At 30.4% G+C, this 27,378-nt stretch overlaps 5 protein-coding genes and 1 long non-coding RNA gene across 30 annotated transcripts in view; 1 reads left to right on the forward strand and 5 right to left on the reverse strand.

Annotated features, from left to right (window-relative positions):
- The window catches only part of LOC139815425 (non-structural maintenance of chromosomes element 3 homolog), a 233,773-nt gene that overhangs the window by 137,492 nt on the left and 68,903 nt on the right, over positions 1 to 27,378 (forward strand). Inside the window, exon 1 of one of the 11 annotated variants that reach the window (XM_071782384.1) lies at positions 4,568 to 4,602. The exons of the other annotated variants lie outside the window; for them this stretch is intronic. The gene's annotated coding sequence lies outside the window, so the exon portion shown is untranslated. Of the gene's footprint in view, positions 1 to 4,567; positions 4,603 to 27,378 lie in introns of those variants that run through there. 11 annotated transcript variants of the gene reach the window in all.
- On the reverse strand, positions 798 to 4,489 carry LOC139815259 (odorant receptor 9a-like). Of its 5 annotated transcripts, none has more exons than XM_071782065.1 (9): positions 4,027 to 4,481; positions 3,003 to 3,122; positions 2,759 to 2,876; positions 2,105 to 2,195; positions 1,796 to 1,912; positions 1,643 to 1,733; positions 1,394 to 1,530; positions 1,091 to 1,223; positions 798 to 1,013 (listed from the first exon to the last, which is right to left on the reverse strand). In XM_071782065.1, exons 1-9 carry the CDS (start codon positions 4,168 to 4,170, stop codon positions 963 to 965), a joined length of 1,002 nt encoding a protein of 333 aa, XP_071638166.1. In that variant the 5' UTR covers positions 4,171 to 4,481; the 3' UTR covers positions 798 to 962. The 5 variants fall into 5 exon arrangements, 4 of the variants coding, with proteins under 4 accessions (XP_071638166.1, XP_071638158.1, XP_071638149.1 ...); XM_071782057.1 differs by having other exon boundaries at positions 1,808 to 1,912; positions 2,105 to 2,372; XM_071782048.1 differs by having other exon boundaries at positions 2,105 to 2,372; positions 4,027 to 4,480.
- Positions 4,610 to 8,187, reverse strand: LOC139815006 (uncharacterized). 9 transcript variants are annotated; one of them, XR_011732652.1, is made up of 9 exons: positions 7,465 to 8,187; positions 7,056 to 7,175; positions 6,815 to 6,953; positions 6,192 to 6,459; positions 5,880 to 5,996; positions 5,727 to 5,817; positions 5,513 to 5,623; positions 5,177 to 5,309; positions 4,610 to 5,099 (listed from the first exon to the last, which is right to left on the reverse strand). XR_011732652.1 is itself a non-coding variant. In XM_071781589.1 (9 exons), exons 1-9 carry the CDS (start codon positions 7,606 to 7,608, stop codon positions 5,049 to 5,051), a joined length of 1,209 nt encoding a protein of 402 aa, XP_071637690.1. In that variant the 5' UTR covers positions 7,609 to 8,140; the 3' UTR covers positions 4,610 to 5,048. The 9 variants fall into 9 exon arrangements, 7 of the variants coding, with proteins under 7 accessions (XP_071637690.1, XP_071637707.1, XP_071637720.1 ...); XR_011732653.1 differs by having other exon boundaries at positions 5,513 to 5,614; positions 7,465 to 8,170; XM_071781589.1 differs by having other exon boundaries at positions 5,478 to 5,623; positions 7,465 to 8,140.
- Positions 8,377 to 11,506, reverse strand: LOC139815572 (odorant receptor coreceptor-like). The gene is made up of 7 exons (XM_071782578.1): positions 10,249 to 11,506; positions 9,631 to 9,895; positions 9,319 to 9,435; positions 9,166 to 9,256; positions 8,914 to 9,053; positions 8,616 to 8,748; positions 8,377 to 8,538 (listed from the first exon to the last, which is right to left on the reverse strand). Exons 1-7 carry the CDS (start codon positions 10,349 to 10,351, stop codon positions 8,488 to 8,490), a joined length of 900 nt encoding a protein of 299 aa, XP_071638679.1. The 5' UTR covers positions 10,352 to 11,506; the 3' UTR covers positions 8,377 to 8,487.
- On the reverse strand, positions 11,545 to 20,235 carry LOC139815216 (uncharacterized). Of its 3 annotated transcripts, none has more exons than XM_071781997.1 (11): positions 19,451 to 20,235; positions 19,151 to 19,283; positions 17,383 to 19,075; positions 17,164 to 17,211; positions 16,850 to 16,967; positions 16,290 to 16,548; positions 16,007 to 16,123; positions 15,853 to 15,943; positions 14,201 to 14,346; positions 13,850 to 13,982; positions 11,545 to 13,780 (listed from the first exon to the last, which is right to left on the reverse strand). In XM_071781997.1, the coding sequence occupies exons 3-11, from the start codon at positions 17,524 to 17,526 to the stop codon at positions 13,727 to 13,729; spliced, it is 1,110 nt and encodes a 369-aa protein (XP_071638098.1). In that variant the 5' UTR covers positions 17,527 to 19,075; positions 19,151 to 19,283; positions 19,451 to 20,235; the 3' UTR covers positions 11,545 to 13,726. The 3 variants fall into 3 exon arrangements, with proteins under 3 accessions (XP_071638098.1, XP_071638085.1, XP_071638091.1); XM_071781984.1 differs by having other exon boundaries at positions 11,548 to 13,780; positions 17,092 to 17,211; positions 19,451 to 20,233; XM_071781990.1 differs by lacking the exon at positions 19,451 to 20,235 and having other exon boundaries at positions 11,548 to 13,780; positions 17,092 to 17,211; positions 17,383 to 19,422.
- On the reverse strand, positions 21,963 to 25,149 carry LOC139815594 (uncharacterized). Its single transcript, XR_011732765.1, has 3 exons — positions 25,132 to 25,149; positions 24,904 to 25,021; positions 21,963 to 22,253 (listed from the first exon to the last, which is right to left on the reverse strand). It is a non-coding gene; the product is annotated as an uncharacterized lncRNA (long non-coding RNA).

Raw genomic sequence — 27,378 nt, forward strand, 5'->3', positions numbered from 1 at the left:
TAATATTACATTAGCTTTTCCATATTTAGGAGGTCAAAATCTACAAAAAATACTATTTTTTTACCATACCTACTATCTTTTTTACTTACACTTTCTTAGGCAGAAACCCCTCCTTTTGGAAAGTAATCGATTAAATATTCCATATATTTCATTTTCTGGCACATATTTCAATACAAATAATCTAATTTACCATAACATTTGTACGACTTGTACCAGTCCGCTAGAACACGCACAGTTGAATAAATTTCTCATAAGAACGAATATATCCGCGACCGAGTTACCGCTGAAAGCAATTTGACGGATGTGTCTTTCCCATGAAATTGATCTATTCACAGAAAATTCACGCAGGCGCATTTTTTTCTTTTCAGCGCCGAAACTTCATTCCAGTACGCGCACTCATAGGATACACTTGCTCTCTAACAGACATATTCTCCAACTTCAAGTTATAATTTAAAAATGGCGAAAATTTTTTTAACCAATATTAAATACCGAAATGTCATTTCTATCTGGTTTTCTGTATCATCTACTACTAGTCATATTCTTGTTCTTTTTTTGTTTTTTACTAGGATACACATATTTATTATCGATAATTCTAACATATTTATATGTAATCGTTGACACCAAATAAAATATATAAGAGTATAAATAGCTAATGTTTATTAGAAAATTGCGCATAAAAATCGTATTTGGAAGCAAAGTAAAAGAAATATATATACCTTTTTTTTTTTTATTCAACGTACACTTTAAAAATAAACGATTTCAATGCATCGCAGACACTTGATGTAATAATACCTTGATTTGTATAATTTTTATCTTTTATATCTTTATTAACAATTTTACATAAATATCGGCGCATTTTTAACAAAAATTAATATTTCTATTTTCTAAGCATGAATACCATTGATACTAAACATGAATTATATTCTCACCACCATGCTGTTATTAAATTCATACTTGCTTCGTTATCGTGTAGAATATATAACGGTAAAGTAAGATACCGAAGTCTTAACCAGCTATAATTAAAAATGTTTCTTTTAATAACATTTATTTTTAATATGATACTCTTTTGAGATATTTTATATCATCTTACCGTGGCAAAACATTCCATAGATGCATGAAATAATTTACCAACACTCAAAGTAAACTCCTTGGTTTGTCTTTGTAACAGGAACAATATCATCTTCTGTATGTGTATTGGAGCTCTATACCATTGCACATTGTACCTATAAAATTGTATATGCATAACGAATGACAAATTGAGACAGATCTCTATTAGTTAATTTCAGTGTTTACGCCGATTTATTTTACAGTAATATTAATTTATTTTTATTTTGATAAAACCACTATTAAAAGATGAACTTTCACATATTCTATTTCATGAAATATTTCTTACGCAGTAGAAAATACGTGATTATTATGATCCGATATAATCTGCCCGATATAGTTGGCTATAAACATATACGTGACACAAGCAAATACAAGAAGAAACGGAAATAAGAATTCCTTAACATTATTTCCAGATGATGCAATCTGAAAAACTTTTGGAATCAATTTCTTGACACATTTATTAGACAGTATTATTATTAATATGAATAACTTTGGGACAGCTCTCATACATTATTATACAAATTCAAAAACATACTTGAAATAGGTTGATGCTCACACAAACCACTCCACACGTTATTAAGCAAAACATTAGTATCTCGAATGCGGACAACAAATGCCTAGACAGTCTTCCAAAACAAAAAAAAATTATTAAACGTATTGCATGAATATTGTCGACATAAATACAAACTTCATAGCTTGCCGATGAATGTCGACCGCATAAATTATGCCCTCGATCATCAGAATCTTATTTTTTAGCGTAATGTTTTGTAAAATGTCGATACCCATTGCATGTTCAATACGATAGCTACAAATGTTATGTCGCAATTATATAACAATTTATTAAATGACATAATTCTTCAACTAAAAACAAACTTTTACCAAAAAATTTTTTGCCATGTTATACATATAAAGATAACACTGTATATAACTTGTATAACAGTCCTAATTATTATTGGACCGTTATATAATATGGTAATTTTCACATCTATATTCCTACCTAGCAATTCTAAACATTCCACAGGTATGTTGAAGATACGTAATAAGCATTGCACCTATTCCTACCATTACAGTTGCTCCGATGGAAAAAGCTACGTACACATGGAACAAAATCAAATAGAAATACATCTCTTGATCGACAAAATACTCTGTTATAATGAATAAATGACGTGACCGTTGGTGAGATATATTCATCGGTACATCAACATTAATCAAATTCGACCAAAATTGAACTATAATACTAACAAATATTCCACAAACTCCAAGTGCTAAAAAGCGTAAATAAATTATTATTTAAATTTGTAGGGTGTAATATTATAAATAAGGAGTAATATTATAAAATTATTTTATGTATACCGTACACATGTGTGTACGATATAAAATATATCTTTTAATAAAATCAAATTTTATTGCAAAATTAATAGCTATTTTTCTATTTTATTCAATTTATAAGCACATTTGCCATTTAATGTAAATACGTGACAATGCTTTAATAGGCCAATGCAATAAAATAAATCATATATAAATGCAGTATATATATATATATATGGAAATTATAATATGCTAAAGTCGATTTCACTCCACTTGACAGTTTATTGTGAGATATTAAATTGAAAATATGATTACATGCAAAAATCAACAAACATTGCCTTACCCGCAAGCGCAATCGTGTAACGATTAGCGATACAACTATATTTTTCTGCAATAGCAATTTCGTTTTTATCCCTTAATTCGTTTAGTATATGTTGAAGCTCCATCAATAACTTTTTCACCTGCCAATTTTTATTATTTTTCTGTATTACTATTGTTGTAAATATTAAAATACTTTTTGCTATGAAAATATATTTAACAGACAAGTTAATCCTATTTAACGAATGCTCTGTAAGCCATTAACTTACAACTTCAATGTTAAGACGGAATGCGTTATATGTTATTATAAACGTTGTAAAGAAAGATGCAGAAAACAACACTTTGGTAACAAGGTCCGAAGTACACTTTAATACTATTAATGGTGTCAGCTGCAAATAGAGATAGTTTTGCAGAAATTTGCGTATAAATATCTGTTATTAATACTATTAAATAATAATACAATATATCAATTCTTGAAAAAGGTATGTAAAGACAGATATACACTTTTTTCATATTTACGTCATATCATTACGATGCATATTTGCAGCATATGTTGCGTATTAATTTCATGATACGATACGATAATGCGCCTTTGCCTATCATTATATCAAAATTTTGATATGCAACAGTGCAACACTGTCTATTTAAACTGATACACTCTATGTGGATCCGCAACAAAATGTCCATTTTAAAAATTTATCGTTGCCGTTCAGCCACACGTCGATAGATTCTCTCACTTTAATTACTTCAGATAATGTGAGTAACTATCCGCGCGAAAAATATTTTGACCATATTTTTGTCAAACAAGTTGTTCCATCTTGTGCACATATCACGATATTATCACAACAAAATACGTCAGAGGATGATAAATAAATTTTTATGAAAAAGTAAATTTCCAATTTTAATTGTATACGCATACATATCATGATAAATTTATTTTGGTTTATTTTTTATATAAAGACAATTTCTCTAATTACAATTAAGGAAAAATATACAACGCAATGCGCAATTATATATATTTTTTTATTTAAATAAAACACTATGTATTTTGTTTGTATTATTTATCCTATTAATTTATACTATTTTATACATAAAAGTGTTAATACAGGATACAGGCACATGCATATAGTGTTAAAGAATAAATTGCGTGCGCATAGCGCATCTTGTAGTATTTTAATTTGATACAAAAATTAAATTGCAAAATATAGATTAAAATAAATTATTCAGGAGTAAAAGATCGTCACACAGTAAAAAAATTGATTTTATAATAATATTACAATATTCTTGTCTTACCTGAAATATAATACCTGCTGACAAAGTAGCAGAGAAAAAGATAAACTGAAATTGAGTAAATTTGGATTGCTGATAGGGCCATAAACCAACAGCAAGCAATAGAAGTCTATTGAGACTGTAATATCGAGCTTCTAGATGTATCATTTCTCTGTGAGCTTCTAAGTATTACTGCGAAGACTGGAGACATCAGTGAATATGCGTTCCTCTACTCTTTTCGCTGGTCGATTGAATATTTCACATCTTATATAATATTTTCTGATATAAATTTCAACGCAAATTTCATAATTTATGTCTATAATGTTGATTGCGTAAAAGTTTGCCAGAAGATCCAAATGCCCTTAATTCTATCATTTTCTCAGCAAATTGCGGATATTAATGTTATCGATTTAACGCAAAAGGTATCTCGACAGATGTGTTTTTCTCACGAAATTGAGCTACTCGCAAAAAAACCGCGCAGGCGTATTTTCTTCTTTTCAGCGCCGAAACTTCATTCCAGTACGCGCACTCATAGGATACACTTGCTCTCTAACAGACATATTCTCCAACTTCAACTCTCTCGATGTCGGAGCTTACTTGGTAAAGTTATAATTTAGAAATGGCGAGAATTTTTTAACCAATATTAAATACCAAAATGTCATTTCTATCTAGTTTTCTGTATCATCTACTACTAGTCATATTCTTGTTCTTTTTTTTTTTTTTTACTATACACATATTTATTATCGATAATTCTAACATATTTATATGTAATCGTTGATACCAAATAACATATATAAGGGTATAAAAGCTAATGTTTAATAGAAAATTGCTCATAAAAATCGTATTTCAATGCATCGCAGAAACTTGATGTAATAATACCTTGATTTGTATAATTTTAATCTTTTATATCTTTATTAACAATTTTACATAAATATCTGGGCATTTTTAACAAAAATTAATATTTCTATTTTCTAAGCATGAATACTATTGATACTAAGCATGAATTATATTCTCACCATGCTGTTATTAAATTCATACTTGCTTCGTCATCGTGTAGAATATATGACGGTAAAGTAAGATACCGAAGTCTTAACCAGCTATAATTCAAAATGTTTCCTTTAATAACGTTTATTTTTAATATAATACTCTATTGAGATATTTTATATCATCTTACAGTGGCAAAACATTCCATAGATGCATGAAATAATTTACCAACACTCAAAGTAAACTCCTTGGTTTGTCTTTGTAACAGGAACAATATCATCTTCTGTATGTGTATTGGAGCTCTATACCATTGCACATTGTACCTATAAAATTGTATATGCATAACGAATGACAAATTGAGACAGATCTCTATTAGTTAATTTCAGTGTTTACGCCGATTTATTTTACAGTAATATTAATTAATTTTTATTGATGAAACAACTCTTAAAAGATGAACTTTCATATATTCTATTTCATAAAATGTTTCTCACGCAGTAGAAAATACGTAATTATTATGATCCGTTACATTTTGCCCGATATAGTTGGCTATAAACATATATATGACACTAGTAAGTAGAAACATAAATGGAAACAACAATTCCTCAACATTATTTCCAGATGATGCAATCTGAAAAATCTTTGGAATCAATTTCTCGACACATTTATTGGACAGTATTATTATTAATATGAATAACTTCGGGACAGCTCTCATACATTATTATACAAATTCAAAAACATACTTGAAATAGGTTGATGCTCACACAAACCACTCCACACGTTATTAACCAAACCATCATTATGTCGAATGCGGACAACAAATCCCTAGACAGTCTTCCAAAACAAAAAGATATTATTAAACGTATTGCACGAATATTGTCGACGTAAATACAAACTTCATAGCTTGCCGGTGAATGTCGACCGCATAAATTATCCCCTTGGTCATCAAAATCTTATTTTTTAGCGTAATGTTTTGTAATATGTCGATACTCATTGCATGTTCAATACGATAGCTACAAATGTTGTGTTGCAATTATATAGCAATTTATTAAATGACACAATTTTTCAGCTAAAAACAAACTTTTACCAGAAAATTTTTTACCATGTTATACATATAAAGATAACACTTTTGTGTATAACTTATATAACAGTCCTAATTATTATTGGACCGTTATATAATATAGTAATTTTCACATCTATATTCCTACCTAGCAATTCTAAACATTCCACAGGTATGTTGAAGATACGTAATAAGCATTGCACCTATTGCTACCATTACAGTCAGTCCGATGGAAAAAGCTATGTACATATGGAACAAAATCAAATGGAAATACTTCTCTTGATCGACGAAATACTCCGTTATAATGAATAAATGACGTGACCGTTGGTGAGATATATTCATCGGTACATCAACATTAATTAAATTCGACCAAATTCGAACTATAATACTAACAAATATTCCACAAACTACAAGTACTAAAAAGCGTAAATAAATTGTCATTTGTCGAATGTAATATTATAAAATTATTTTATGTATACCGTACACATGTGTGTACGGCATGAAATATCTTTTAATAAAATCAAATTTTATTGCAAAATTGATAGCTATTTTTTTCTATTTTATTCAATTTATAAGCACATTTGCTATTTAATGCAAATACGTGACATTAATGCTTTAATAGGCCCATGCAATAAAATAAATCATATATAAATGTATGTATGTATAAAAGTTATAATATGCTAAAGTCGATTTCACTCCACTTGACAGTTTATTGTCAGATATTAAATCGAAAATATGATTACATGCAAAAATCAATAAATATTGCCTTACCCGTAAGCGTAATCGTGTAACGATTAGCGATACAACTATATTTTTTTGCAATAGCAATTTCGTTTTTATCCCTTAATTTGTTAAGTATATGTTGAAGCTCCATCAATAACTTTTTCACCTGCCATTTTTTATTATCTTTCTATACTATCGTTGTAAATATTAAAATACTTTTTGTTATAAAAATATATTTGACGGACAAGTTAATCCTATTTAACGGATGCTCTGTAAGCCATTAACTTACAACTTCAATGTTAAGACGGAATGCGTTATAATTTATTATAAACAGTGTAAAGAAAGATACGGAAGACAACACTTTGGTAACAAGGTCCGAAGTACATTTTAATACTATTAATGGTGTCAGCTGCAAATAGAGATAGTTTTACAGAAATTCGTGTATAAGTATCTGTTATTAATACTATTAATACTATTTATATTGTACATAAAAGTTTTAATACAAGATACAGGCACATGCATATAGTGTTAAAGAATAAATTGCATGCGCATAGCGCATCTTGTAGTATTTTAATTTGATACAAAAATCAAATTGCAAAATATAGATTAAAATAAATTATTAAACAGTGAAAGATTGTCATTGTCATGTACAGTAAAAAAATTGATTTTATAATAACGTTACAATATTCTTGTCTTACCTGAAATATAATACTCGCTGACAGAATAGCAGAGAAAAAAATAAACTGAAATTGAGTAAATTTTGATTGCTGATAGGGCCATAAACCAACAGCAAGCAATAGAAGTCTAATAAGACTGTAATATCGAGCTCCTAGATGTATCATTTCTCTGTGAGTTTCTAAGTGTTACTGCGAAAACTGGAGACATCAATGAGTATGCGTTCCCCTACTCTTTTCGCTGTCGATGGAATATTTTACATCTTATATTTTCTGATATATAAATTTCCACGCAAATTTCATAATTTATCTCTATAATGTTGATTGCGTAAAAGTTTGCTAGAACATCCAAATGCCCTTAATTCTATAAATTTCTCAGCAAATTGCGGATATTAATGTTATCGATTTACCGCTAAAGGTATCTCGACAGATGTATTTTTCTCACGAAATTGAGCTATTCGCAAGAAAACCGCGCAGGCGTATTTTCTTCTTTTCAGCGCCGAAACTTCATTCCAGTACGCGCACTCATAGGTCACACTTGCTCCTCTGACAGACATATTCTCCAACTTCAACTCTCTCGATGTCGGAGCTTATACTTGGTAAAGTTATAATTTAGAAATGGCGAGAATTTTTTAACCAATATTAAATACCAAAATGTCATTTCTATCTAGTTTTCTGTATCATCTACTACTAGTCATATTCTTGTTCTTTTTTTTTTGTTTTTTACTATACACATATTTATTATCGATAATTCTAACATATTTATATATAATCGTTGATACCAAATAACATATATAAGGGTATTAAAGCTAATGTTTAATAGAAAATTGCTCATAAAAATCGTATTTCAATGCATCGCAGAAACTTGATGTAATAATACCTTGATTTGTATAATTTTAATCTTTTATATCTTTATTAACAATTTTACATAAATATCTGCGCATTTTTAACAAAAATTAATATTTCTATTTTCTAAGCATGAATACTATTGATACTAAACATAAATTATATTCTCACCATGCTGTTATTAAATTCATACTTGCTTCGTCATCGTGTAGAATATATAACGGTAAAGTAAGATATCGAAGTCTTAACCAGCTATAAATAAAAATGTTTCCTTTAATAACGTTTATTTTTAATATAATACTCTATTGAGATATTTTATATCATCTTACAGTGGCAAAACATTCCATAGATGCATGAAATAATTTGCCAACACTCAAAGTAAACTCCTTAGTTTCTCTTTGTAACAGGAACAATATCATCTTCTGTATGTGTATTGGAGCTCTATACCACTGCACATTGTACCTATAAAGTATATGCATAATGAATGACAAATTGAGACAAATCTCTATTAGTTAACTTCAGTGTTTACGCCGATTTATTTTACAGTAATATTAATTAATTTTTATTGATGAAACAACTCTTAAAAGATAAACTTTTATATATTCTATTTCATAAAATGTTTCTCACGCAGTAGAAAATACGTACTTATTATGATCCGTTACATTCTGCCCGATATAGTTGGCTACAAACATATATATGACATTAGTAAATAGAAATATAAGCGAAAACAACAATTCCTCAACATTATTTCCATCAGATGATGCAATCTGAAAAACTTTTGGAATCAATTTCTCGACACATTTATTGGACAGTATTATTATTAATATGAATAACTTCGGGATAGCTCTCATACATTATTATACAAATTCAAAAACATACTTGAAATAGGTTGATGCTCACACAAACAACTCCACACATTATTAACCAAACCATCATTATGTCGAATGTGGACAACAAATCCCTAGACAGTCTTCCAAAACAAAAAAATATTATTAAACGAATTGCACGAATATTGTCGACGTAAATACAAACTTCATAGCTTGCCGGTGAATGTCGACCGCATAAATTATCCCCTTGGTCATCAAAATCTTATTTTTTAGCGTAATGTTTTGTAAAATGTCGATACTCATTGCATGTTCAATACGATAGCTACAAATGTTGTGTTGCAATTATATAGCAATTTATTAAATGACACAATTTTTCAGCTAAAAACAAACTTTTACCAGAAAATTTTTTACCATGTTATACATATAAAGATAACACTTTTGTGTATAACTTATATAACAGTCCTATATATTATTGGACCGTTATATAATATAGTAATTTTTACGTCTATACTCCTACCTAGCAATTCTAAACATTCCACAGGTATGTTGAAGATACGTAATAAGCATTGTACCTATTGCTACCGCTGCAGTCAGTCCGATGGAAAAAGCACACATATGGAACAAAATCAAATGGAAATACTTCTCTTGATCGACGAAATACTCCGTTACAATGAATAAATGACGTGACCGTTGGTGAGATATATTCATCGGTACATCAACATTAATTAAATTCGACCAAATTCGAACTATAATACTAACAAATATTCCACAAACTACAAGTACTAAAAAGCGTAAATAAATTGTCATTTGTCGAATGTAATATTATAAAATTATTTTATGTATACCGTACACATGTGTGTACGGCATGAAATATCTTTTAATAAAATCAAATTTTATTGCTAAATTGATAGCTATTTTTCTATTTTGTTCAATTTATAAGCACATTTGCTATTTAATGCAAATACGTGACATTAATGCTTTAATAGACCCATGCAATAAAATAAATCATATATAAATGTACGTATGTATAAAAGTTATAATATGCTAAAGTCGATTTCACTCCACTTGACAGTTTATTGTCAGATATTAAATCGAAAATATGATTACATGCAAAAATCAATAAATATTGTTTTACCCGTAAGCACAATCGTGTAACGATTAGCGATACAACTATATTTTTTTGCAATAGCAATTTCGTTTTTATCCCTTAATTTGTTAAGTATATGTTGAAGCTCCATCAATAACTTTTTCACCTGCCATTTTTTATTATCTTTCTGTATTACTATTGTTGTAAATATTAAAATACTTTTTGCTATAAAAATATATTTGACAGACAAATTAATCCTATTTAACGGATGCTCTGTAAGCCATTAACTTACAACATTAATGTTAAAACGGAATGCGTTATATTTTATTATAAACAGTATAAAGAAAGATACGGAAGACAACACTTTGGTAACAAGGTCCGAAGTACATTTTAATATTATTAATGGTGTCAGCTGCAAATAGAGATAGTTTTACAGAAATTCGTGTATAAGTATCTGTTTTTAATACTATTAATACTATTTATATTGTACATAAAAGTTTTAATACAGGATACAGGCACATGCATATAGTGTTAAAGAATAAATTGCATGCGCATAGCGCATCTTGTAGTATTTTAATTTGATACAAAAATCAAATTGCAAAATATAGATTAAAATAATTTATTAAGCAGTGAAAGATTGTCATTGTCATGTACAGTAAAAAAATTGATTTTATAATAACATTACAATATTCTTGTCTTACCTGAAATATAATACTCGCTGACAAAATAGCAGAGAAAAAAATAAACTAAAATTGAGTAAATTTTGATTGCTGATAGGGCCATAAACCAACAGCAAGCAATAGAAGTCTAATAAGACTGTAATATTGAGCTCCTAGATGTATCATTTCTCTGTGAGCTTCTAAGCATTACTGCGAAGACTGGAGACATCAATGAGTATGCGTTCCCCTACTCTTTTCGCTGTCGATGGAATATTTTACATCTTATATTTTCTGATATATAAATTTCAACGCAAATTTCATAATTTATCTCTATAATGTTGATTGCGTAAAAGTTTGCTGGAACATCTAAATGCTCTTAATTCTATAAATTTCTCAGCAAATTGCGGATATTAATGTTATCGATTTACCGCTAAAGGTATCTCGACAGATGTATTTTTCTCACGAAATTGAGCTACTCGCAAGAAAACCGCGCAGGCGTATTTTCTCTCTCTCTCTCTCAGCACCGAAACTTCATTTCACTGCAAGCATTCGTGGGATACACTTCCTCAAGAGTCCTCAAGAGTCCTCGAGAGGGACGTCTCTCAGCTGAAATTTTTTTTATGCCGGATTTATCTGGGATAAAACTTTGTAAGATTAATATATATTTTTAAACTTGAAATTAACGATCAGCGCAATTCTTATGTTTAATAAATGTTAGGTATTAATCTTTTATAGCTATCCCATTGTCTGTAATTACATCATTCACTGCTGGTAATATTCCTTTCTTTTTATTTCTTAATTTTCAGCACATACATTATTTATTAACTAAAACTTACAACTTAAATATTTACATATATATCAAGACAAAATAAATTAATTAAAAATAATGTTTAATTTAATATGTAAGTAACACATTGCGCACTGAAAAAATCTTACTTTGTAACAATATAAAGTATTTAAACATACGTTGTTCATATTTCAATTAAAGCTAATACAATGACCAATTTCAATGCACTGCAAATACTTATGATACCAATATCTTGATTTGAATATCTTATTTACCTCATTTACCAGGAAAATGACTATCTGCATTACATGTTCAAAAAAGATATACATTTTTTAACCTTGAACACATCGTTATTTCTTCATTAACTATATCTTCAGTATGGTAATAATAAATTAATGTTTATTTTGTTATCGTGTAGAATGTATAAGAGTAAAATAAGATACCGAAGCCTTCACTAGCTGCAGTTATATACATACTCTTTTATTGCATTCATGTATAAGTTACTATTCGTAAAATATTTTACGAAATATTACCGTGGCAAAACCTTCCAAGAATGCATCAAATACTCCATTAATATTTAAAGAAAATTCTTTGGCTCTTCTTAGCAACAGCAACAGTATCATTCTTTGTATATGTAAAGGGGTTCTGTATTACTGAACGTTATATCTACGAGACTGAATATAGATAGCAGATCACCAATTTAAAACAAGAATTTTTTTATTAATTAATTTTAGCGTATATAGGATGATCCATTTTAAACTATAAATAAAAATATCTTGAAAATAACTTTGAGTTAAAAAAATTGAACACATGGATGTTGAAAGGGTTCGAAGGAGTCGTTAAAACATCGCAGAAAAAATTCAATAGGTGGAAAAATCTTGAAGATTTCAAGATTATCTTAATTTCTTTAAATAAAACCCAGTACTTTTTTTATTACGTGATGAAGGAGCGTGGAGAGACAAATTCATTCATATCAAAGAATTATTGCGCACAGGTAATAATTAAAAATACGAACGTACGTTTGCGCACGTAGCCTTATTACGCACAAACATATGACTTTGTTGCAGATTGCACGCACATGACTTTATTGCGCACATACACATTGCACACATAATGTTATTGCTCTAGTTTTATGGGCAAGATTCCGATAATTGTGGCGTCACAATGTAAAAGTGATTTCTGAAGGTATTTTTAGCGAACAATAATTAGCGAGAAAAATACTTAAAAAATTCCACGACCAATAGATACCATTAATAAGCAATATTGACGCCAATACTGAATAGTGCACGCTAGATCTCGAATCTATCATAAATGTAAATGGAAATGTGCGGTGGACCTCGCTTCACGTAACTTAAAACCTACTTGGAATAGTACTAGCTTGGACCTTGTTTCGCCCTGCTGCACAAGAGGGTGTGAGATAGACCTCACTTCACGTACGGTAAATTGAAAACCCGAACCGTACAATGATAGACCTCGTTTCGCCCCTATAAGCAGAGGTGGGATGGGTAAACCTCGCTTCGCGTAGAAATCCGTGTATATGCGCAATAAAGTCATATGTGCATTATGTGAGCAGTAACGTTATGTGTGCAAAAGATATGTGCGCAAAATAGTCGTGTGTGCAAAGTGTTAATATAATTTTCTTATTTTATGTGCGTAATATAGTTACGTGTGCAATCTGCATGTGTGCAATAAAGTCATGTGCATAATAAGGTCATGTGCACAAACGCACGTATGTGCGCAATAATGCTTGTAGACAATCGCTCTGTAAGCAATCGGGAATGTTGGCAAATAGCACCCTCCCTTCATAACAAGTTGCGCGTTGGAAAAATCTTACATAACGGCAATAGAAAACATTTCAATACATTATGCGCTATTTATATGTGAACTATAACTAGTACAATGACCGATTACGATGCAATGGATAAACATAAAGTATCAATTGATTTGATCTTCTCTTTTAGCATAAAAATATTTATCCACACGTTTAAAGATATATCTATTTATTTTCTAAGCATATAAATACACATTCGTCTATTTAACTATATGTTCTCACCATGGTATTATTAAATTCGTATATGTTTCATGAATGTGTAGAATATATAACAGTAAAATAAGACACTGAGGCTTTCACTAACTGCAGTTAAAAACATACTTATTTATTTTATATATGTATACTAACTTAAAATATTTTTAGAAATATTACCGTGGCGAAATTTTCTATGGATCCATAGTATAATCCACTGACACTTAAAGTAAATTCTTTAGATCTTCTTTGCAACAGAAATAATATCATTCTTTGTACGCGTAAAGGCGCTCTATACCATTGAATGTTGTATCTACGAATTAAATATAAGTACATAGCATATCACTGATATCACTATAACTTAAGATAGGAATTTTTTATGAGTTATTTTCGGCATTCATGTTATTTGTATACTGATTTAATTAATATGCAACAGATCAATTTTCAACATGTATTGTTGCTCTTGCTGAAATAAGAACGTTCATACGTGATCTCTTAAATATAGAATTTTTATAAGAGTGTTTCTCTTACGCAGTAACGAATATATGATTATTGTGATTGATTATGCTTTGTCCGATATAGTTGGCTATAAACATATATAAGAAGCTTGTAAGCGCATACACGAAAGGCAGTAAAAATTCTTTGATGTTATTTTTAGATGCTGCTATCTGGAAAATCTAAGAAATTTTATAGAAATTATCAACCTCATGCGTATATGTACGTTTTAATTATTAACCTAAGAATAATACACACTAAATTTTTCTCACTTATAAAGCTACGACTGCACGAATAATTTATACAAGTAGTTTATGCAAAAATGAAAAATTGTTATAAAGCATTGGTATTAATGCAAATGCTAATACGTCCTGTTTTGACATAAATATATGAGGGTTGTTTCCGAATTACGTAGATTTGAAATAATTCTCAGCAAGTTTTGCAATAAAAATCCGGCAAATTTGCATACATGATATGTACTTGCAAGGTTAATATGTTTTATGATGAAGTGTGCATTGAGCTATATTTTATGTTATTTTTCTTCCTATGATATCTACAGATATGTGAGTGCCCGAATAGCTACAAAAATATTGAGACACAGGATAATTTTATCCTTCACCTGCCGCGGCCGGGGTCCTTCGGCTGGCGGGGCTCTACTAATTTATCCGGCAATAAATAATAATAAATAATAATAAGTAATAATTAATAATCAATAATCTGGGCAATAATATATAAATAATCTAGGCGCCAATCAGTTTTAAAAGAGAACTGATAAACTTATAATTTAATGAAATTCCGCGTGAGACGACACAAGGAGGGTTCAGTTGGAGGACTCGTGAAATAAATAGTTTTGTAAGACTGCTATTATTGTAGTAATTATTGCTTGAAACAAAGAAATATAATTTATTCTCGACTCACTCGACTATGTACAGGCTTCTTCAACTAACCTGTCTTCGATCACAATTGAAATTTTAATTTTATTATTACACTATACAATTTACACTATAATATTTCCTCGACTAGCCGCTTCAACAGACGGAAGAAAAGTGTTCTTCCTTGCTTCCTAACGGCAGCGCGCGGATCGTTTTCCTCCCCAGTTTCCTAATCTAACTCCTATATGGATCTATCAATACGGATCGATATTGATCTTTTCGCGCACGCGCGTTACCGTTTATAAAGCTCCACGGAGCTCGCTAATAACGAATAACGCAAAACACAACAAACATTCAAATGAGACAAACAGAGGATACATACTACATACATCGACAATTAAACAAATGGACAAGTTTTGACGACTCTTCGAGGAGTAAATGAGTCAAGTGTTGACGTCAGGGGAAATTTTACTTTTCCTGTCACACTATGCAATAAGGAAATGAAAATTACGACTTGAAAAAAGAACAAGGTGGCCTCGATACAACCTTGGCTATATGCTATTTCTAATATCAAACTGTTCAGACCGTTAAATGGACTCATTGAAACATTATAATTTTTGTCTCAAACATTCTTTTGTAAAATGCTTTCACTCTGAAATATCGGACCATTTTTGGGACTTTTCGAACACCTTGAATATAGATACATTCTGTCTCGCTACCCATGTCGCGGACGCGTACATATGGCGCGAAACACTGTCATGTCTCTTGATAGATTTATTATTAATATATAATTTCGATGCAAAACCGAAAACTTACCTTGAACAGATTGAGGCTAAAGCAAATTATTATACATCCCGTAATACAAAATACCATGATTTCGAATTTGGACATTAAATGCTTGGTTAATCTTCAAAAACAAAAAAAATATTACTTAATATATTGCACGATTATTATTAGTGTGGATACAAACTTCATAGCTTGACGATGAATGTTCACGGCACAAATTATACTCTCGGTCATCAAAGTCTTATTCTTTAACGTAATATTTTGTAGAATATCGATGTTTATTGCATGCTGAATACGATAGCTATAAATATTTGTGTTTTAATCACACAGTAACTCACAATAGTAAAATTTTTCTGCAAAAACACACCTCCACACAAGCTTGTTTTAATGTAATATGATTTATATAAATAACAAATTTTGTATAACAATTTAAATTATTGGGCACATTTTTATCTCCACATTCATACCTAGCAATTCTAAGCATTCCACAGGCATGCTCAACATAACTAATGAGCATGGTACCTGTTCCCAACATTGTAACCATCCCAAAGCAAAATACTGCATTGATGTGCAACAGAATCAAATAAAAATACTTTTGCTGATCAATGAAATATTCCGTAATAATTAAATAATATGGTTCAGATGCATTCATTGGTAAATTAACATCAACTATATTTGACCAAATTTGAACTATAATAATACTGAATGCTGAGCAAATTCCAACTACTAAGAAGGTAAAAAGAATATGTTATTTAAATTCTTATAGTATATAAAATCGGTTTATGTACGCCATATATTATAATATAATTTTTAATTTTATTAAAATCAAATTTTACTGTAAAATTAATAACTATATTTTTCACACACGTGATAAGTATTTTAATAAATTCATTTAATAAGACATGTATAAGTATGTAAAAAATACTATGATTTCTTTAAAATCGATTTGTCTCCATTTGACAACTTATTGTTAGATATTAAATTGAAAGTATAATTACATGCAAAAATCAACAAAATAATGTCTTACCTGTAAGTACAATCGTGTAACGTTTCGCGATACAACTATATTTTTCTGCAATAGCAATTTCATTTTCGTCCTTTAATTCGTTATGTATATGTTGAAGCTTCACCAGTAACTTTTTTACCTGTCAGTTTAACAACTTTCTATACTATCTTTGTATACACCAAAAAATAATATTTTTTATAAAAATTTACTTGATGGACTAGTTAATCCATATTTAACGGATACTCTGTAAGCCATTAACTTACAGCTCCAATGTTAAGACAGAATGCGTTATATTTTATTATGAATATTGCAAAGAAAGTTACGGAAGACAGCACCTTGATAATAAGGTCCGAAGTACATGTTAATGTTATTAACGGTGTTAGCTATAAATAAATAGTTTAATTTCATATGTACATATAATCAATAGTAACGATTGATACCATATATTTGATACAGAAATCAAATTGCATAATTGTCAGTGGCGTCAGTGCTATTGAATAATTAAAACATGGTAATTTATTCTATAATAATGTTCTACTATATTTTAGCTTTACCTGAAATATGATACCCCCTGACAGAATAGCATAGAAGAAAATGAACTGAAATCGAGTAAATTTAGATTGTTGGTAAGGCCATAAGCCGAGAATGAGTAATAGGATTCTATTGATACTGCAATATTGAGCTGGTAGACGTGTCATCTCTCTATAAGGTCCGAAATATTACTGAGAAGATAGAAGACGAACGCAATTATCCCCTTCTTTCTATTGGACGACTAAAAATGCCATATCTTCTATCTTCTAAATGTAAATGCAAATTTTGTAATTTATAACGCCTATTTGTGTAAAAGTTTGCCATAAGATCAAATTGCTAAATTCAACCAATTTCTCATTAATATTTATGCGATCGATTATGCGACGCTGAAGGTAATTTGACAGATGTATCTTTCTCATGAAATTGAACTACTTAGAAAAACCACGCAGGCGCATTTCTTCTTTCTTAGCGCCGAAGCTTCAGTCTTGTGCGCGCACTCATAAAATACACTTCGTTCTCGAGTGGGATGTCTCTTACCTTTAATCTATTCGATGCCGAATCTAACGGTCATAAATGAGATTATATTGCGTTAAACAAAAGAAACTTGCATGAATGAAGTCATTTAATATAGTTAAACGAAGTTTTATATAGTTCAACAAATTGAGAAAAAGAAGTTGAAATAAAAAGTTGAAATTCTTATAAGAAGATTATAGATTGCTACGTATATATGTTACGGGAACTGTTGTTAATCAGGCATTAACGTTAATTTACGAGATAACAATCTCATGGGCGACAACGTTATTGGCCAGACTATAACGTTAATTCCCAATTTTATTTGAGAGTTGTGAATTTGGACGATATTTACCACATTGTCACACATGCCCGCACATTCTCGTTACTGACCAACGCTTATTGGGCAATGTCGACATTAAAAAAATATATAAACTATTTTTACTTACATAAAATCTTTATTTTCAACATTATTTGTTGTTAAAGCTCAAACTGGCATATATAGCATTTTGAATTACCCAGTTTATCGCTAGCTCGACACTTGCATTTTTACGAGAGAAGAGTGATAGAGACCGCAGCGGTTTAACGTTAATTCTCAATGTTGCTGGGAAAAAAACGTTAAGGGCCGGTCTTCAACGTTATTTCTCAAGATAACATAACAACATTTCTCGTAATATATATACGTATATGAGTTTTATTTGACACTTCGTTTTTTTCTGTATAAGTACAATGAAATTATGTAAATATAATGTTCAACGCATAACAAATTGCGCGTGAGAAAATTAGTTAAAGACAAATAATAAATATTTAAATGTTTACACACTATCTATACATAAATTACAGCTAGTACAAATATGTAATTTCGACACATTGCAAAAACCTGAAATACAAATATTTCGCCAAATAAGAAACATTTCGTTAGAAAATTAATAACAATTAAGAATTTTAATCGACTCGTCTAATCGACTAAAATGCAAATATTTTGATTTAAATAACATCAATCGTTTTTTGTAGCAACAAAACATCTAACTACCTTACATACACAAAAAATATGTCTATATTATCTAAAATCTAAACGAAAATACTAATGTAAATAAGCATAAACTTGTCTAGTCACATCCTCATTATGGTATTATTAAATTTGTATTTACTTCATTACCGTGCAGACTGTATGACAGTGAAATAAGATAATGAGGCCTTTACTAGCTGCAATTATAAACATTCTATTTTATTAAATCCATGTGTAATATAGTACTGCCGAAAAATTATACGTTATATTACCGCAGCAAAACATTCCATGGATGCATCAAATAGTCCGCCGACACTTAACATAAATTCCTTGGTTCCTCTTTGCAGTAAGAATAATATCATTTTCTGTATAGGTAAAGGAGTTTTATACCACTGAACATTGTAGCTACAAAAATAAAAATAATTTGCTAACTGGAGATAAAAATTTGGTTATTAGTTTATTGCTAGAAGCTATATAATTTTTTCTATATCAAGTCATCTTCAGCACTGTTACGCACGGCCACTGAAAAAGGAATCTCTCTACGCTCTCTATCATATATGAATATTTCTTACGCAGTAGTGAATACGTGATTATTGTGATCAGTTATAATCTGTCCCATTAGATTAGCCAAAAACATATATTATAAGATAGATACTGACACATATAGAAATGGCAGTATAAGTTTCTCGATATTATTTTCGAATGATACTATCTGAAATGTGAAAAAACAAATTTCATTAGAATTATTAGGCTCTGAAATATATATATCCACCAATGACTGCGCAATAAGTTATGTTCATTCTGAGAGCACTGGTAGGTGATTTATACAGATAAGTGATATTAATGTGAAACACTGATTAAACATCATAATCAAACGTCAATGAGAATATATTCTACTGTAACATAATTGTAAATGTTGTTTCACGATTATTACATTTATTTGTAATATTGCTCATTAAGTTTGTCAATTAAAATGTCACGCGAAATTGCATAAGTATATTAAATACCTGCAACATTACTGCGTTTTTTACAATAGAGTGCATATTTATTATTTTCCTTCTTATGTCATTTTGTATTTGAAATGTTGCACTTGTTATCTGTATGTTATTTATAACAAAAATTTTATTGAAGACTTATAATTTTGACATGTCTGCCTTGTCGATTTTTGTCATTTGCTGAGCAGTATTACTAATAATTTCGAAGTAAATTTCACATATAATTATACGATACAAGTAACTTACTTGATACAAGTTAAGAGTCAAAGAAGTCACAAAACACACTATTAAACAAAAAAACATTATCTCCAATTTTGACATTAAGTGCTTGTTCAATCTTTAAAAACAAAAAAAATGTTATTTTTATTATTGCGTGAATATTGTCATCGTAGATACAAACTTTATAGCTAGCCGATGAATGTCGACGGCACAAATTGTGCCCTCAATCATCAAAATCTTATTCTCCAGCGTAATATTTTGTCGACTGTTAATATTTATTGCATGTTTGATACGATAACTGTAAATAATTGAGTCGTAATTCATCGAGTGATGCAATTTTATTTCAGTTAAAAGTATCTATATGTTACAGTCAAAGCCCGAAACGCAGGCATTCCTAGGATTGACTAGTCAATCCTGGGAAACGACCAAGCGTCTTGGTCAAAGCCCGAAATAAGTTTTGCGTTTCGGCTTTTGACTAGTCAATTCTAGGAATAACTAATACGGTTAGTAAAAGTTAGAAACTAAAGAAAAATCACTTCGGACTTTGACTAGTCAATCCTAGGTGTGGCTTAATTCGGACTGTGTGACTGTTAACAAATAAAATCAAGATTTTTTTTACTAAATTAAGTTCTTATTGTTAACATAATGTAGCATTTTATTTACTTTTTTACTCTTGTACATAGTTTTTTCTCCTTAAGTTTAAAAATGTAGCTTTGGCAAAATATTGGTTTAAAGCGCTTTAAACAGTTAAATACTTTTAAAGCGCGTTATCTAACCTATGTAGATTAATGACGCGCTTTAAACAGTTAAATACTTTTAAAGCGCGTCATCTAACCTATGTATGTAGTATTTAACTGTTTAAAGCGCGTCACTAATCGACATAGGTTAAATGACGCGCTTTAAAAGTATTTAACTGTTTATAATAAAGCATGTCACTAATCTACATAGGTTAGATGACGCGCTTTAAAAGTATTTAACTGTTTAAAGCGCGTCACTAATCTACATAGGTTAGATGACGCGCTTTAAAAGTATTTAAGTGTTTAAAGCGCGTCAAACAAAACTAAACAAAAAAGTGTATGCGTGAACATTTCGACATATATATTAGTCATTTATACCTTCCAATACTCAAAATAGCTGCTATATTTTCTAAACTTTTTTTTGTTAATAACTTTTTAACAAACAATGACCCCCGACTAAATAAAAAGCTACATTATGTTAACAATAAGAACTTAATTTAGTAAAAAAAATCTTGATTTTATTTGTTAACAATCACACAGTCCGAATTAAGCCACACCTAGGAATGACTGGTCAAAGTCCGAAGTGATTTTTCTTTAGTTTCTAACTTTGACCAGCCGTATTAGTTATTCCTAGGATTGACTAGTTAAATGCCGAAGTGACTTTTCTTTAGTTTCTAACTTTAACCAGCCGTATTAGTTATTTCTAGGATTGACTAGTCAAGAGCCGAAACGCAAAACTTATTTCGGGCTTTGACCAAGACGCTTGGTCGTTCCCCAGGATTGGCTAGTCAATCCTAGGAATACCTGCGTTTCGGGCTTTGACTATAACATATACACAAATGTTTTTTTAATATGTTTATAGATATAAACTTTTAGTTACATTTCATATTAATAAAGTCATTTCAGTGTTTGTACCTAGAAATTCTAAACATTCCACAGGTATGCTGCAAACATGCAATGATCATTGAACCGATTGCTACCCATACAGTCGCTCCAATGCAAATAGCTGCGTTGATGTGCAATGTAATCAAATAAAAATACTTTTCTTGATCAATGAAATATTCCATCGTAATGAGAAAATGGTATCGAGATACGTTCAACGGTAAATCAACATCAATCATATTTGTCCAAAATTGAAATATAATAATAATAAATACTCCACAAACTCCCAATGCTAAAAAAACATTAGAAAGTAATTTTTATTTAAATTGTTGTGTATAACGTTATTCAGTTAATTTATATTTTACCACTCGTATATTATGAAACATTTTGAATTCGGATAAAATCAAATCTCCTGATAGCTAATTATTTTTTCAATTTGCTGTATAGACACATTTGCTGTTCATGGCTAATGCATATACGTGACAATCCCGAGTCAAAAATATAGACCCTCCGTACCGCCTGATATCGCACATCGCACTCTCCTTGAACGGAATGAACGGATAAATATTTTAATATACTTATGTAAGTTATAAAGATATATTCTGACATTAAATATTATTTAAATTTTAATTAAACTTTTTAAATATCTACAACAGCTTTTTTCCAAAGATTCATATTTCGTGCCATTTTCTGATATTATATTTTTTGTAGGTAAACAGGCGCGTATAGTTGACGCCTTTTTTGTATCTTTTTTTTAAAGTAAATTTTTATAGATATAATGCCTTTTTTAAGTATATTAAATACGATTGATACACACGGTCCGACAATAAAATAGGAGCGAAGAGTCGTCACCGGGGCGGAGTCGTCATTGCAATTATCTCGAAATCTGTATGTTGTGTGAACTTGCCATTAATACTCGCGTAAACGCGGCTTATGGTGCCTACGTAACCAACGGAGTTTAATGAGATTATGTGCCATGATGTGATTCTTATCGAGGCAAACGTGTTTTTGAAGGTCAAAAGTAAAATTTTTTGCGCGTCGAAAATTTGTAATATCTTAAATATTATTGTGTCTCCGAATCTCAAAGTAAGTGATTCTAAATAGTAATGCATGCTGAACACGAATCCAATAAAGTTTTTTTATTTTCATTGATTTTTAATATTTTATAAGCGACCAAACTTGAAACTTGTGTCCGGGGTGTGACCAAGCCATATCATGTAGGCTTTTGGCGAAAATCAAAGTCAAAGAAGCAGCAATAGTCGGATTCCGGCGAGGACTTGAATAATATGTGCTGCGTGTGCTCAGAGATGACAGAATAGAGCTGACGAGAAACGTGCGAGCGTAAGACACATAAGTGTGTGCGCTTTTCTTGTAATTATTTTCCGCCATCGTATTTTTAATTAATGTTTCTATTTTTCTATTAAAAAATAATTAATAAAATGTATCTTATTATTTTTTATGATCAGAATTATGAATTTTTATTTAAAATTCAGTCCGAGAATGGAGTGACGACTCCGCCCCGGAAATTTTGACATTTTAATTTTTGGACCTTTGTCGTTTTCACTCTATACCAGTTGAACAAAGCGACGTAGACAAAAAATGTCCGTATAAATTTTGTAGCCAACGGTTCACTCTTTACAACAGTATACCACATTTTACTAAAATTATTTGTTTTGTTATTAAAAATCGGCACCAAAAAAATAGTTACGACTCCGCCCCGGTTTTCTCTAATGAGACTGATTTTTTCCCGCCTGTTGTGGCGGCCTTCTATCACAGATTATGTTTTATCTTGATCCTCCCCCCACATCAACTCCAATTAGTACGGCCTTGCAATATTTCAGTCTGGAGCTGCTTGACTAGTGAAGACATGCGTGTGCTTTTTGTCACGAAAATGGAATCGCGGATTATTGCACAGCAGTACGCCATCTTTTCATTTTGTTGTAAAACCGAAAAAACACATAAAAAAGATGGCATATCGTTATGCAATATTCCGCGATTCCATTTTTGTGACAAGGAGCACGCGCATGTCTTTACTAGTCAAGCAGCTACTCCAGACTGAGAGATTGCAGGGCCGTACCAGTTGGAGTTGATGTGGGGGATCAAGATAAAACATGGTCTGTTATAGAAGGCCGCAAGATTGTCACAACAGGCAGGAAAAAATCAATCTCATTACTTTATTGTTGAACCATGTATGTATAATGTGCATTAACTCATAAAGTTATTGCAAGCTGCGTTTAACTTCAGGCAAACGCAGCTTGCAATAATTTTATTCATTACATATGAGTTGTGAAATATAACTTATACCTAATATAATTTATACCTAATAAAACTATGCTTTTTGCTATATAATAACATAGTTTAATTTATTTATTTTTTGTCCAAATCTTTCGTACAACTTGTTGAATTTTACAAATTATACTGTCAATCAATTAACCTAGTATCGATAAGGAACAGTACGTGATGCTAGATGCTTGGCTAGTTTCAATTTCATGTGATCGCTTGTACAAATATATCTGTCGCAGCTTTTTTTGTGAAATCAACCTTTTTGCAATAAGGCTAGCCTGTTTGCAAAACGGCGGCTTTTTGTAAAAGATAGATCGTTTCCCAAGACTGATTTTTAATTTCAAGTTTTTAGAAATAGACTTGGAATTAGATTAGTTTTTTTATGCAAGGGAGGGGCTCTGCCGCAGGCAAAGCCCCACCCCAGCTTACATGTGTACTTTCAAATAAAACACAAAATTAACGAACTGTGCGCCAATAAACTGTGCGCAACCGCCGTTTTACAAACAGGCTAAGCCTTATTACAAAAAGGCTGATTTCGCAAAAAGGCTGCGACATCCGCTCGTAAGGCACATAGAAAAAAAAATAAAATCACTTTTACTGTATAATTCAAACCCAAGCCTCGCGATTGAGCCTACTCGGAACTTGATCGGTTCAGCATTTATGCATGAGCTCCGATAATCTAAGGGTTTCTATATACATATATTCGACAGTTTGTAGTATACTTGACCACTGTAGTATACTCGCTACGAGTATACTTGCCGCGAGACACTCCCTCTTGATAGCAGAATTGTATATAATTGTATATGTATCGCAAACAATCGCAAAAAACAATTTTTTTCTACTTGACAACTTACATATTATATTGACAATGTGTGCCATTATATTTAAAAACAATAAAAATTGTCTTACTTGTAAGTGCAACCGTATAACGTTTTGCAATGCAATCATATTTCTTTATGATAGCAGTTTCATTTTTATCCTTTAATTCGTTACGTACGTACTGGATCTGCATCAGTAAATCCTTTACCTGTCATTTCAGAAACTTTTTATATATTAAAGTAAATTCTTTTATTTAAATGTTCACTAAATGGAGAGAATTATCTTATTTAATGGATATTTCGTAAGCAATTGACTTACACCTTCGATGTGAAAAAGGAACACGTAATATTTTACTATAGAAACAGTGAAGAGGGATACGAAAGACAGAATCTTTATAAAGAGTTCCGAAGTACAATTCAATGTTGCAAACGCGCAGTCAGCTGTTAATAGACAATTTTATTTAAGTTTACTTATATACTTGATTAATAATATAGCTACAGTATATTTAATACAATAGTTATTTGTGTAACAAGTGAAGTAAGATAAAAATTCCCGGGTGCGGAGTTTACGCACAAGCCGAAGGCCGAAGGCATGGGAATTTTCATCTTTACACACGACTTACACTCCCTATTTTATGTTGCAAGTGCCTGGAAAGTGGTCTATCACGCACGCGTAGCGTGCGTAATGGGGCACGTGTTGCATAAATATCATTGCATAACACAGAGTGAGACAAATAAAATGTAGTGAAAACTTGCCATTTGATAACTTATGCATAGTGTGTGATGTAATTATCATGATTTGCAATATTATGATATTTTCTTACCTGAAATGTAATAAGCGTTGTGAATATAGCAGATATAAAAATATGTTGAAATCTAGTAAAATTTGATTGCTGAAAGGGCCATAAGCCAATAGTTAACAGTAGAACTTTATTTACTTTAAAATACTGATCTTCTTTACGGATCATATCTCCATGAGGTCCGGAACACGAGTAATTGTGAAGAAGTCCATAACGTACGTTTATCCCCTCTTTTCTCCATCGATCGACTAGACGTTCTTTCTTCTAGTGTAAATTGTAGTGGAAATATCGTAAATTATATAATGGGCCAACAGATCGTTATATCATTAGATACATACTTATAATTTAGAATCATTTCTTCGAACTATATCTAAAATAAAGCTATCCACCTGATATTTGAGAAAATTCATTGCATTATTTTTTCCATTAAAAAGAAAAGCTTTTATGAAAAATTGAAAGTCACGCAAGCGCATTCCCTCTTTTCTGATAATTCTACTTTATTCTCACGTACGCATTCGTAAGATACACTTGTGTAGCTCCTCTGCCAAAGGAACGATCGCCGTCAGTAATCCTATTGATGCCGGATCTACATGGTAAAGCTTATAATTTAAAAATGGTCAGATTAGGTAAATACACAATACTCTTAATTAAATTTTGAATTGATTAACCTGATTAATATTTTTAGCAGAAATTGATTATATCAGCTATTTTAGTTGTCACTAATAATATCGTTTACTACCGATATCATTGTTCAATGGCAACATGTTTATCTTTAATACTTTTCCGTTATTTCTTATATAATTATTTATCATAAAAAACTTTAAACATAATTATTTATTATATAACTGTAGGTGTATATATATATATATATATATATATATATATATATATATATATATATACCTACAGTATATATATCGTATATATATCGTATATATATATATATATATATATATATATACAGGGTGTATCATTTTAAGTGATTCAGCTGAATATCTCTTAAAGTAAAAGAGATTGGAAAAATTGTTTCAGACAAAAGTTGTTTGGTTCAAAGGGGGACATAAGATGGTGTCATTGATTTGACGATAGATGGTTGTTTAAAGCTCACGTAAACACACCTTTAATTTCTTAAATGGAAACCCCTATTTTTCAATGCATATTCTTGTAGCTAATCTCGCCAGCTTTTCAAAACACTATAATAAAGTATTTTTTCGTTAAGAACTTTTGGAATTATAAGGCTTGAAAGTTCTAGTATTTTGACATAAAATACAAAATATCTTGTAAAACATTAAGTTTTCGGTAATGTTACCTTAATACTTTTATGCGCAGAATAATGAGACAAATCAATTGGTATGAAAAAAAGACATAGTTGCTTTTAAGAAAAAGTATACAGATGCGTGTTGCAAATTACATATTTTTTCTTAAAGAAACTATGCCTTTTTTTCATATCAATTGATTCGTCTCATTATTCTGTGCATAAAAGTTTTAAAGTAACATTACCAAAAAAATTAATGTTTTACAAGATATTTTGTATTTTATGTCAAAATACTAGAACTTTCATGCCTCATAATTCCAAAAGTTCTTAACGAAAAAATACTTTATTATAGTGTTTTGAAAAGCTCTCAAGATTAGCTACAAGAATACGTATTGGAAAATATGGGTTTTCATTTAAAAAATTAAAGGTGTCGTTCACGTGAGCTTTAAACGACCATTCATGGTCAAACCAATAACACCATTTTATGTCCCCCTTCGAACCAAACAACTTT

Source organism: Temnothorax longispinosus, chromosome 1 (assembly GCF_030848805.1).
Source record: "Temnothorax longispinosus isolate EJ_2023e chromosome 1, Tlon_JGU_v1, whole genome shotgun sequence".
NCBI lineage: Eukaryota > Metazoa > Arthropoda > Insecta > Hymenoptera > Formicidae > Temnothorax > Temnothorax longispinosus.